At 33.2% G+C, this 13,911-nt stretch overlaps 1 protein-coding gene across 1 annotated transcript; it reads left to right on the top strand.

Annotated features, from left to right (window-relative positions):
* Positions 1-6,469: 6,469 nt before the first annotated feature.
* LOC143258669 (uncharacterized) lies at positions 6,470-10,401 on the top strand. The gene is made up of 2 exons (XM_076518038.1): positions 6,470-6,668; positions 7,720-10,401. The coding sequence occupies exon 2, from the start codon at positions 7,767-7,769 to the stop codon at positions 8,352-8,354; it is 588 nt and encodes a 195-aa protein (XP_076374153.1). The 5' UTR covers positions 6,470-6,668; positions 7,720-7,766; the 3' UTR covers positions 8,355-10,401.
* Positions 10,402-13,911: the final 3,510 nt, after the last annotated feature.

Genomic DNA, 13,911 nt, shown 5'->3' with positions numbered 1-13,911 from the left:
GGTTGAAAAAGCACACAAACTGTACAGAGTCATAGGAAAATCAAAAACAAAATGTTTGCACATTTTCAACCTTAAACTGCATTTACGCCTACAAGATTTAACAAATGTACTGAACAAGGGATGTATTCAATACATTGGATTATGTTCTTGAGATGCGCTTGTATTTATCGGAGATATTTGCTGCATTATCGTAAAATTGTACACGTGCATTTTGAATGTCGATTATATTATGAATAAAACAAATAATAGATGAAATATGAAGATTTATCAAAAAAGAGAGAAATAAGCTGATAGTCCGGATCGTCAGTAGGGGCTCCCTACCGTTTGAGCCCCTGGCACAACTGCGCCACTGTTAATGCGGCCCTTGATACATTTCACGTAAACTGGTCAGTGAAGCATTATAAAGTTGTTAGAAATGTATTTTAGTTTTCTGGGGTCGTACTATGAGATTGAATAATAAACTGGTAAAAAGTAGGATGTTTGTTTATTGTAACATATTTTATATGTGAAGTGAGACGTATTCAACATTTGAAAAACAATAAAAACAGTACTGTTCGGCAAATAACAATTCATATGGGAAACAATTTAGAATATATACAAGTTCTGTTGGTCCAGAACAGCACCACATTGGGGTTGCTGCTGTATCTACTACAAGTAATCGAACCCTAATTTTAGCGTTGTACATCAGGCTAGAAAAAGGTACGTGAAATTGCACTGTTAATAATGGAAGTGATCGAGGTAGAAAACAGAAACTCTATGAAAATGATAAGAAAAATATTATGGTATGTTATTTTCAAGATGAATGATGGTCGATTACAGATCTTGCCAAAGTCCTTGCTAAAATTACAAGTATGAATATTAACTCGAAAAAAAAAGAAATACATGATGAGATACCCATTTGAAGTAAAAATGTATCTCAGGACGGCTGGTATGGGTATTAACACCTTTGTTAATAAAACAAAGAACAACGTTTCGACCTTCCTAGGTCATCTTCAAGTTAACAAAGAGAATTTGCAAGTGACCGTTGCCGGGCGCATCTCAGGGGCGAGAGTGTAAATGGGTATGGGATTGTAGTGGGCATTGCAGTTAGATGTTAGATTATTAATTAGTATAGGTATAAAAGTGTACCTTTATATTGGTTTAATTTTGGTTTTACTTGTATAAGTAGGGCTTTTTTGATTTTGCGTTTGTTTATATTTGTTTCCCTAATTAATATCTAGGTGTTTTATATGGTTAAGTTGTGTTTATTTGACTTGCAGTGTTCATAAACGTATGAAGTTTTTTTTTTTTTTCTTTGAATCTGGTTTCCATTTTGCTGCTTGTTTCTCCAATATAAAAGTCGTGGCAGTTATTGCATTGTATTTTATAAATTATGTTGGTGTTGTGTTTGTCAGTGTAGTTTTTACATAATATGGACTTTAGTTTTGTACCCGGTTTTTGAATAAATTTCTTGTTTACTGGAATGTTGTATTTTGTTATAAGTTTTATTCCAAATGTTGGTTTATTTTTTTCGTTGATGTGGGGAGTATAAGGTATGCAGCAGTATAAGGTTTTGTTGTTTGTTGTATCTTGGGATTTATTATCGTTTATTTGTTGTTGATCTAGGTGTGTCTGCGTATAATTTTTTTCAACGACTTTTTGAGGAAATTTGATGTTGATGAAGTGTTGTTTTATTTTGTTCTTTTCATCTTAATTTTATCGGGTGAGCATAGTTTTGTGGCTGTGTTTATTTGGTTTCTGAATATGTTTAGTTTTTGCTTTGTTTCATGTGCTGATTCCCAGGGAACGTATAGTCCAGTATAAGTGATTTTTCTGTGGATTTCCGTTTTGAATTGTGTATCGGTTCTTGTGATCTTGAGGTTTAGAAATGCTATTTGATTCGTTTTTTCCTATAACCAGATGAACTTAATGTTGTGGTGTATAGAGTTAATTAACCTGGTTGAAAAAATAAATCTGTGTCCCGTAGATGTGAATCAAGCAATTGTATCATCAACATATCTGTACCAGTATAGTGGTGTGTGTAAGGCTAAATTGATCTCTTGAGATTCAATGTGTGTCATAAAAATGTTGGTTAGTACTGGTGACACGAGATTGCCCATACTTAGACCATTTATTTGTAAGTAGTTTTGGTCATTGAACATAAAGTTATTATGTTAGTTGCAAATTCTCTCTTTGTTCACCTGAAAATGACCTAAAAAGGTCGAAATGTTGTTCTTTACTTTATTAGTAAAAGTATTAATACTCATACCAGCCGTCTTGAGATACATGTTTGAAAATCTATACTATAACCGAACGAAAATGTTGAAATCGGTGCCTGACCACAAACAGTAAAAAGTGCGAAGTTGTAAACCTGTGTCCATTTCAGATTAATCCAATCTCTAATTTTTGACGACAACCAGTGACAGTGTTCTGATGATATAAAGGAGAAAGGCATCACAGTTAATTAATAATATCTACTATGAAACAAATTAGGAGATCAGTACAAGTTTAGGGTTGAATTTTAGTCAATAGTGTCGGTGATCCACAGTAAACTGATGACACTTTGACTGCTAACAAGTACATGAATATTCTAATTCGTCATATCATTCCCTCACGAACACAACTTAGCTGATGAGTATTAATATTTCACCTCTTAGCAAGGCTGTAACCCTAAACATGCAGAAAGTAAAGTGAAACGATATCTTGACTCTACAGTTGCTTAAATAACACTCATAACTACAGTTTTGTCTGCTCAAAGTTCAAATATAAAAATTTTTGAAACTGTGTAGGCTTGAACAAAACTAAAGAAGGTCAAAAAACGATCAAACAACTTTGGAACAGTTAATCGAAATCGTACGTTGATAATCTGTATGCCAGCAAGAAAACAGTAAATAATGTTTAATATAAAACAAAAGGCTCACATACACAGTAATAGTGTATTGCACAATATCAGGAACCTACTTTTTAAATATTATATCTTAAGTAAGTTAGTTGATACATGGATGTGTTGGGCTAAACATTTTTCTTCAATAGGTGTATGACTTGGAGATAAATTCAAAAATAAACGAACATCACGTACTCCACTTGTTTTAAAAATAATATGTATTTTTGGAGGTCACATTTGTATCTTAAACACTACATAGTTCCCTTCCTCTTTTCAAAAATCCAATTAGACCTATATTCCTCTATTTCTATAGCCAGACTATCCGTGTATAGTTCATTTACTTTGTCTTTGAGTTACCACGGTTACGTAACATACTTCAAAGATCGTCTGCTCTCTTCTTCGTATTTCCAAGAATCGTTTGCCTTTTGTCAAAGTCCACTCAATATTGTTCAATTACTTTAAAACACCATTCGGCGAGACAAATTACTCTCTTTATCTCTTACGAAACTGGTTATCTCATTCTAATATATCAACAGTTAGGTCTTTCACTCCCACGATGATTAGCTTTGAATTTGAACTTTTCAACCGCGAATTTATTTTACTCTCTTTTGCTCTTTTTTCCTTCTGTTTGCTTCTATTTATAAGTCTATCACTTAGGCCTTCTGGCGATCTCTGTATTCTCGACATACAGCTTATTTACTTTTGTTTTGTATTTTCTGTAATAATGTTTTGTAACATTAATAAATTCACTATATAGTTGTCATTACCCATTCGCTGTTTGTTGTTTTAGTACGTATTTGCGTTATCACCTAATTATTTTCGATGTTCTATATGTTTTTAAATGAACAGCATGCTAGTCACAAGTGATTCTTTATCGAAATAAAAAAAAAGAAGGACTTAAAACCACAGAAACTATTAAATGATAAACAGACATTTTAATGTTCACTACTTTTTGGGTCGAGACATCTTTCCTTTGGTGGTTTTAAACTTTGAAGAAACTAAAGGTTTGGTACTACAAAAGGGTATCCAACATAGAACGCTTAGGTTCCTCCCATTTTTGATTTCAATGTAATGGTGTTACAACATTTTTTGTTTTACTTTTCAACTAAGCCTTTATCCTAATTTACATGCCACCATATAAACTGTATAAATCAACAATGGAACGACTGGAATAGTATAAACTGATTCCCTACAGTACCCAAGCTAATTCTTTACCTGAGTCCATCTGTAGACATAATGGAATGCAACAGAAAAAGGTAGTGTGCTTTGTACAAAACAACATTACGATGGAACCTTTAACAATGAAAATTATGCTGTATGACTATTGTCAAGGTAGACAGTCGTCAGACAGTACATGGCCAGGAACGATATAGACTGTATTAACGTAGTGAAGCTCCAAAATCATTGTCGTATAGCGTACTCAAGGTCTCCGTTTGGGAAGAAAAAACACTTATATTCATATAAACTAAAGTACAATAAAAGGAAAGAGAAACAAAACTGACCACTTAAATATCTTAGGGTAATAATAATTTTCTAATTCGTTTCGTTTGGATCAATATAATATATAATGAACAATTCCAGTTTTACAGCTGTTCAAGGTACAAACCCAAAATTTATTTCCAACCGTTTACTAGAAACACTCAACTATTTATAACGATGAGTAGGACAACAGCTTATGTACAGAAAAGTTTCGTGTATTTTGAGAGGTTCGCTAGACCAATTTATCTACACACTGCGACATATAAGAAACGGATCGTTTGTTTTGTTAAATGTAGCGCAAAGCTACTCGAGAGCTATCTGAAGTGATGGATTAGAGGAAAGGCAGCTGTTCGACACAATCCGCTGTTAACTCCTCTCCACTCTTTACCAACTAATAGGGGGATTGACAGTAGCTCAAAGGCGCGCATGTTCATTGACGGAATTGCGTCTGCAACCTGTTTTATTTGTGGAGCGCCCCAAACACCAGGTCATGATTAGCTTTGACTTGGAAAGGAAATACTTAATAGCAATGAACAGTTAAAAATAGGCAATAAAATGTATATTAATACCTTTATTTTACGTGAAAATTTTAACAAATTATTGTCAGAAGAAGAAATTCGAGTTAGTTTCGTTTGCGCTTTCATGATATAATCTTAAAGAAATTATAGAAACAGCAAACATTTGTGAACTTTCAAAAATTAGTATCGCTCTTTTTATTTCTTAGAATTCATCGGCAATACAACAAAATGTGCAATCATAAGTGTAAAAAAGTTTTCTTTTAATTTATTCAATTTCAAATACTGAATTTGGTTTTCAAAAGAATATATTTGCTATGCAAACGAATCAACCAAAATACAAACTGTGGAATATAGTTTACACGAAATTGAAATGAGTAATAAAATTATCATTTCTTTTATCTTTATTATATTTGAAATACCTTTATTATTTAAAATATTCAAAAGTATATCTCCAGTGAGTAATGGACCGAACTCCATTTAGTCTACTTACTGTCAAAAGGAATGGAGTTCATTGCCCTTCAAAAAGTAGAATATTTACTAAATACAGCAGTTTTGTCAAACTAATTAGCGTTTTAATAATTTGTAACACAATATTTCAATGAATCTTCAGGAGTGCAATCAATGTAATTAGGAGTTTATTCTGTTGGATTTTACAGATGGATTACTGCATGCTATAAATCGTTTATTACAGCCATAAATATAAATTGTCGACATTCATGGTGGATTAAGTTGCAAACTTTGCTCCAGGTTTGATAGAAATTTAAACAACGTATGACTCTTGGCCAGAGTATCTTAACCACGAAGACTAGGTGCGTAAGCATCGCAGTTTCTTCGTATTTTTTTACTTGATGTTCACTTATGACAAAAATAATAGTTTAAAGAGATATGTTTCATGCCATAGTTGCATATATTAGGAGTGCTCGACTTTCTATATTTATTACTTTCTGTGGAGAAAGACTACACTGCTTTCAGCGTGTTAATGTGCAATACAATATCGTAGGCAGTGCTTTGAAACAAATTTCATTTCGTTATTAACATTGGCTGACATAGTGTTTTTAATTGAATATAACTTAACCACTATAGAACATTTTAGAGAAGGTTGATGTCATTATTTATATTTTTACCAACATATTTTTAATGTTGCTTGATGTTTAAGACAAAATTTCAGATATTTTATTTAGTATAAAGTTAATTTATACATGTGAGAGAAAAGATGTTCTGTTATCGTCTGTGGACACTAACATTATTGGTTCTGGAATTGGAAAATAATGATAGACTTATTTATTACATAATTTTTTAAAGACAAAATCTGTGATTCAAACTATTGTTGTTTATCTTTTGTGCAACAATAAAAATATGTTCCGTTATTTTTCTCACTTCGCATAGTAAACAAAAAATAGAATCACTAATTCAATATCCGCTTCATGTACTAAAAGTAAGATGCATAAGGTGCACGTGGAGTTTTCCTCTTTTACTCCCATTCAGTGTAGAGGAAGTACTAAACAAACAGGAAAATATTCGTCAAGCCTAAAACAAAACGGATGTCTCAAAATGGACAAAGCGTTCTAAAACGACAGTTCCTGTCGTCAATCGCATACACGCACATATTTACGACAGTTGTTTCCACACTTCATTGAGTTCAGTTCATTCGTATGTCATATTTGTAACCTGAGTGGTTGACGAAATTTAATACACTGTTGAGTGGCACCTATCGCATCATACTTGAACTTGTTATACAGTTTATATTGCAGAAGATGTATTTGTGAGAGCGTAGCTTTAACTTACTGTTGAAACTCTGCTCATTTCAGGTAAGATGTATTTAAGTTTTCAAAACTGTTAAAATAAAATATGACAACAGTTTTCCTCAAAAATAAAAACAATCAACGACATTTTAAAATATTTTAAAATAGGTATTATTTCATTCGTAGTTTCATGTCCGATTTTAGTTGTCTAGAACCACTTCACATAATATAATATATTGTGTACTTAGCTTCTTTCTCGTTCATTAAAACTGAAACAAAACACTGTAGAAAGTACATACATGCAATCTGTAAATTTATGCTTTAAAATATGTAATGAGCGAAACGCTAGATTATAAAATAAAGTTATTTAGGGGTGTAATGTGCAGTGTGCAGGTTCAGTTTTCTTTTTCTTTTTTAATTCCCATGATTTCGACATATTAGTATTATTATATCTGAATAATTCTCATTTGTGTGCATGATCTAGTTTTGTTAAAAATATCACGACTGTATGTAAAGTTGTTGGGGAAAGTTTGATAACAGTGATAACTTGGGAATTTGGAACGGCGCTAAAATTGAAATCTGCGAGTCGGGGGAACGAAATCCGGTGTTTAACGTGCACGCCCTTTCAGTTATGGGAGCAAATAATATAATGTTACTGTCAGTACCATTATTCGTTTGTAAAGAATAATCCAAGAGTTGGCGAGTGTTGATGGCCAGTTCTTTCATTGTGATCAGTAGTTCGAAATTAGGGAAGTAGTTTTGTCATAAGCATAGAAGCAATAGCTTGACACACTACAAGTATTCTGAAGAAAGAAACCGCCTAGATATTTCGCAAATGTTACATAACAAGGACTCTGACTAACAAAATTATATACATTTTATTTATTAACAGACCCCTAGTGGCACAGAGGTATGTCAGGGGACTTGTATTGCTGAAAACCGGATTTCGATAACCGTGGTGGGCAGAGCACACATTACCCTTTGTGTAGCTTCGTGTTTAATAATAAATAAAAACGACATTTATTAACAGGGCAGCTTAACGTTTAATAAATCTGGAAGATTATGAAACTTTTTGTTTGTTGCCTTTCTTACTCAAGTTTACCATTTTGTTTTCTAGGAGATGTACTTCAAACCTAAAAACTTGTAAACTAATAAGCGCCGAATATGGTAGACGTTGAGGCTATATTTGTTGTCCTTCTCATGGTAGCAGTTGTTATTGTCTTGGTCTGTGCAATAACGTGGATTTGCTGTTGTTCCAGCGGTGAGAAGAAGACACAACTGACACATTTCACAGTTCGTAACAGTGTCCGTCTTCATCGCCTGCAAGTCCCAACAAAACATTCCAGTTTCTCTCCTGATATCGATATTGAAAAAAGCAAAACAACACCGTCAGAGGAATCAGAAAAGAGTTCTTTGCCAGAAAAAACTGAAAATCCGTCTAAAGATTGTGATTTGTGTGAAAAAAATCATCTTAAAGAAATGACTGTAGAAGCTAACAAAAGTGGAGCTAATATTCAAGCTATTATCCTTACGATGTTTATGGATTCTCTCATGTCCACTGTGCAAACAGCTAAGAATATGTCGCCTTATATGACCGACTTCATAAATTCGAAAGCTACAAGTAACTACCTAAAGGACGAAGATGCTACCCCAGAAAACGACGGAAACAACGTCGATAATGCCCCGACGGTTTATGACGGTAAAAGAAAAGTTAGTGCCATAGTAGAGTCCCCTGGTTTGGAATATTTGTGAAACAAAAATATAAACCACTTCTTTCTGCATGGTAAACACCCACAGTGATCGTGCATAAAACTTATGTATTGGTAGCGCTTGGATTGAATGGATAGGTGCAACAACTCATATCAAAACCATTATTTCAAGTGAAGATTATATGTAAGTCAGAGTGAGACACTTTCAAACAACTTATCTCTTATGAGCACGTTTTCAGTTGTAAAGCATTACAATTTGTCAATGGTAAGTTTACGGACTTAAAATGCTTAAATTCGCACTTCGATTCTGTGCAAGAGGTGAACAGATAACCCATTCTATAGCTTTACAATAAAACAATAACAAAGTATTTCCCCAACCAAGCTGTCCTGTGTAGGTAAAACACACCGGGCTTCAAACAAAATAAACCTATTGAATAACCAGACATTTATAAATATTGGATTTGGAAGCTGATTTAATGCCTAAATAGATTGTTGAGGTAATAATAACGCCATAGTGGCACAACGGTATATCTACAAACTTACAACGTTAGAATTCGGCTTTCGATACACGAGGTGGGCAGAGCACAGATAGCCCATTGTGTTGTTTTGAGGTTAATTATAAACAAAAAGATAGTAACGTAAAACCATACATTTATGAAATTTTACATGGAAGTTGGTTTAATACCCAAATAGATCGTTTAGGAAACGGCAATGGAGTGTTTTTAATTTCCATAATTTTATTTTCTAAGTAACATACTTGTACTACCAACATTTCCCATTTTAAAATTCATCCACAAACAATACCAGTCACTTCAAACCTTTCACTTACTTTATTTCTCCTTCAATTAAAAGTTTAAGCGAAAAGTTTAGAGCTTATAACGCTAAAAATTGGGTTTCAATACCCGCAATAGGCAGAGCACAGATGGCCCATTACATATTCTTTTGTTTAACCTTAACCAAAAAGAATAAAAAAACTTCCAAAACTCCTTCATTACTGTTTGATCTTGCAGGTTTGTTTTTGTCTTTTAAATGTAATAATGTTTCATAAGATTTCTAATTTGTTTTGCCACTGAATAAGTTACTTTCAATCCATATCGACAAAACTAACAGCAAAATTAAAATAATTTTGATTTAGCTTTATACTGAGATGAAATACTTTAAAAAAAACTTGATGTATTAAATTAATAGAGTTTAAATTTATATTAATTAAGAAGGTATTATATTTTAAAGTATCAATACACTAACAATTATGACATGCACCATTATCATTGACATGTTTATAGAAATAGAAAAAGGTAAGATTGAAACATAAGAATAATTTGGAAAAGAAACTAAATGATTGACTTCAAAAAATGTATGTCCTAAAACTAAATTAGAAATTAAGAATAATGCACTAAATAAAACATTTAATAAACTACTGAACAACTAAAAAACAATAAGCTTATCCAAGAAAAATATCACACCATATCAAATAAAAGTTCCTGAGTTGGGTTTCAATTTTTCTATAAATAACAGAGTTTTAATGAAAGACGATACAATTGTATCAGTTGAAACTAGTCTGAAACAACTTAAAGTTGATGATAATATTATAAAGGATATTTTTCGAACAAACGTAGCTAAATTATTTATTTCTGATACCAAGAACACAAAACGTAACTTATATAATCATGAGATGAACAAGCTTGAACTGAAATAAAAATAATAATAACTTTGTAATTTCTACAGCAGACAGAAAAGGACAGATTGTTAAGTAAAAACAATTATAAGGATAACACTAAAAATATTTTAAAATATGGTTCATATATGGAAATAAAAAAGATATGAAGAATGTAATACAGAGTAAAATAAAAACAGTTGTAAAAACTTGCCTTATCTTAACAATGAATGAACAAAAAAATCTTATACCGCTTTACTTTATTTTACCTTGTTCATATACCCTTCCGAAGGTAAATAAAATTGTGATACCGTTGTTGATAACAGTTGATCGTTAACATGTTTTATTTATAAGTTTCTTGATGACGAGAAACCCACTTGAAACCCATTTTGTTAACCTGAAGATGGCCTGGGAAGATCGAAACGTTGTTCACTGCTTATCAATAAAAGTATTAATATCCGTACCAGCCGTTCTGAGATACATATTTCTAAGTTTGTTTTTAAAAAGTGTTCTCACACTTATTCAGTTAAGAATTCGTCAGAAGTTATTAATAAATATAAAAATATCAAGATAGAAGAAAATGTTTGTTTTGAATTTCGCACAAAGCTACTCGAGGGCTATCTGTGCTAGCCGTCCATAATTTAGTTATTTGTGTTCAAGCATTAAGGTTGTCAACATCTCCCACTGACATCTTCTGTGTTACATTGGGTAAAAACATGGCAAAGGCTAAAACGTTGACAGAGTTTGAACGTGGCAGAATTGTCGAGCTGCAAAAGCAAAGTCTCTCTCAACGTGCCATCGCTGGTGAGATTGGGCGTAGTAAAACTGCTTTTGGAAATTTCTTAAAAGACCCTGAGGGATACGGAAGGAGAATTTCAAGCGGTTGACCCAAGAAAATTTCGCCGGCGTTGAGCAGGAGGATTCGACGGGTTGTTCGGTAATACGCCAGCCGATCGTCGAACCAGATTAAGACCCTAACAGACGCAGAATGCAGCTCAAGAACAATAAGACGGCATCTACGAGAGAAATGCTTTAAAAAACATAAACGTCTTCAAAGGCCACGCCTCCTTCCACACCACGAAACAGCTCGGTTAAACTTTGTTGAGAAGCACCAAACATGGGAAGTAGAAAAGTGGAAGAAGGTTATGTTCTATGATGAGAAAAAATTTAACCTGTACGGTACAGATAATTTCAAACATTACTGGTATGATAAGGATATCCCACCGCAGACATTTTCTATACGACACAGTGGAGGAGGTTCCATCATGACCTGGGGTGCTTTCTCCTTCCATGGAACAATGAAGTTTCAGGTTATACAGGGGCGTCAAACAGCAGCTGGCTACATTGGCATGTTGGCGAGAGCATCCTTATTGACTGAAGGCCCTCGCTTGTGTGGAAATGACTGGATCTTTCAGCAAGACAACGCTACAATCCACAATGCTCACAGGACAAATGACTTTTTCATGGCGAATAACCTTTTGGACCATCTAACGTGTTCGCCCGAACTAAACCCCATTTAAAATGTTTGGGGGTGGATGGCAAGGGAAGTCTATAGAAATGGACGTCAATTCCAAACAGTGCATAATCTTCGTGAATAACATTCCAGCCAGCCTTTTGCAAACGCTTATATCGACCATGCCAATGCGAATGTTTAAAGTTATTCGCAATGACGGCCGTGCAACTTACTACTGAGACCTGTTGTTGGACATTTCCTACCCTGTTTAGGACTTCTGTTTGGTATGGTCTTAAGCTTTTGACCAGCTAGTATTTAGGCTAATTTCATAGTGTTCACATTTTCCCTATTAAATGCTAAAAAGTTTTTTATTTTTATTTTTCATTTTCTTATTTTCATCTTTCGAAGCTCTACTTAAATACGTGGTTGAGTCTAACAACGCAAAATCCATATTTTTTTCTTTATGTTCATTGGCCTTATGATTTTGGCTAACAGTGTATTTCATAATATTTTACTATAATGTGCAATATATACATAAACAAATAATCCTATAAATATATGCTAAATAACATAAAGTAATAGCTTTTAGACATGACTGTATGTTTAATAAAACACAACAAAAATCACAAAGTATAGGGGTTTCAAACATACCGGTTGTAGAAGCTAAGCCAATGTTACGATATTAAAAATTGCGATTCATAAACACTAACCGGGAATAAACCCAAATTTTAAACAGCATAAAAGTCAGGTGCAATATGAAACTTAAATTAATCGTGGTTAAACTCGGAAATAATGTTGAAACCAAGACAGTATAGTACCTAAAATTAAGTGGTTGCATTCATTTAAGGAAACAAAGCTTAACCTTCACTCAGTACCTCATACACATACGAAAAAATTAAGTAACTGTAAATGCTGAAGTTATGACAATTGTTCAGGTTAAATTAAATTGTTTATAGGCGAAATACTTGACATCCAGGGGTTGAATACTTTATATCAACATCATTTTGGAGTTCCACTGCATCTGATGATGCTCTTTCAGATGTTCTGGCATCTGAGGTTATTTCAAGCCTCCACATTATTTAAACCTCAAATTCATCTTAAAAATCTCTTTAAGAAGAAGGCATAAGGGAGAAAAAGTGATCAAGAAGGTCATTAACCTTGGTCTTACATAATGCATCAATAGGTAGCAGCACTAGCTTCTCCACCTCAGGATGGATAAAAAGTCTCGGTGTCAGCAAAAAGTGACCAAAAGCAAGAAAAAAATAACAAAAACCTAAACCATGAAGCTTAAAATCATAGCCGTGAGTTTGTAACATTTCGCTACAATAATAACACAGATACAAATCAGACAGTCTATGACTTCTAGTGTCAGCTATGCTGAATTATGACAAGTTCTCGAATTCATAAGCTTCTGGCACTTTTTTGACCCCCTCTCAGCATAGCAGTAGCCAAAGCTAAGTCTTTGTGAATTGCTTACATAACTGCCCCTGTATATACACATTAAGAAAGAAACAACAAAATACTAAGTAACACTTTACCCTAACACCTTTTGTTATTTATTAAATTAAGATAATATTTAAATATTAATATATGCTCAAATATTTTACTTTTCAATTCTGTTGGCCTTTCAGTAACGTTGTAATTGATTTATTCGTTCTTCTTTCCCTATATGTATACAGTATATTTCTCCTGAAATTCTTTAACACTGTGCTTACTTCTATATTCTGTTTGTGTACACTAACTAATGTTTTATTTGTTGTCATTAATTTTAGTCGGTGAACACTAAGTTTGAATACGATTCACAAACTATTTATTAGTTTCAACATAAAACTAATTCGGAGCATATGTGGATGTTTTTGTAGAAGTAGTTCACATACGATAAAAGTAACCGCAGAAAGAAACACTTGATATCAATACAGGTACAAAAAGTTTGATATTGTAAGAAGCGTTTGATTGCACATTAAACAGTAATCTTGCACAAAAGCTCACAGATACGCAACCAATTTACAAAAAATAAAGTCAAATGATAATACAAATAAATACCGAATTGAGAAACGTTAAATACATCGGCAAAAATAGTCTGAATTAACTATAATCAACAGAATAAAAACGATACTATCAAGGTCAGGTTTCAATACCCGCGATGACCAGAGCACATTTAGCCCATCTTAGAGTATTCTGTTACCAACGAATAGTCGGATTGATCGTCATATTATAACGCCCCCACGGCTGAAAGGGCGAGCATATTTGGTGAGACTGGGATTCGCACCCGAGACCATCAGATTACTAGTCAAGTACCTTATCCACCTGGCCATGCCGGACCGAGTGGTTGGACTACTGTACTATGTTTTGATAAATTTCAGGAGGTTAACAAAAACAAAGGATTTTGTTAACAAGTTATTGAAAATATTTTTTTAATTTTCTGTACAAAACTAAATAAATACATATTTTTTCTTGAATGAATTTCAATTACAATGTTTTATTTTAATGTAT

Source organism: Tachypleus tridentatus, chromosome 8 (genome assembly GCF_004210375.1).
Source record: "Tachypleus tridentatus isolate NWPU-2018 chromosome 8, ASM421037v1, whole genome shotgun sequence".
Classification (NCBI taxonomy): domain Eukaryota; kingdom Metazoa; phylum Arthropoda; class Merostomata; order Xiphosura; family Limulidae; genus Tachypleus; species Tachypleus tridentatus.
The sequence above is the reverse complement of the archived record's forward strand: the minus strand, read 5'-3'. Positions and strand labels throughout refer to the sequence as shown.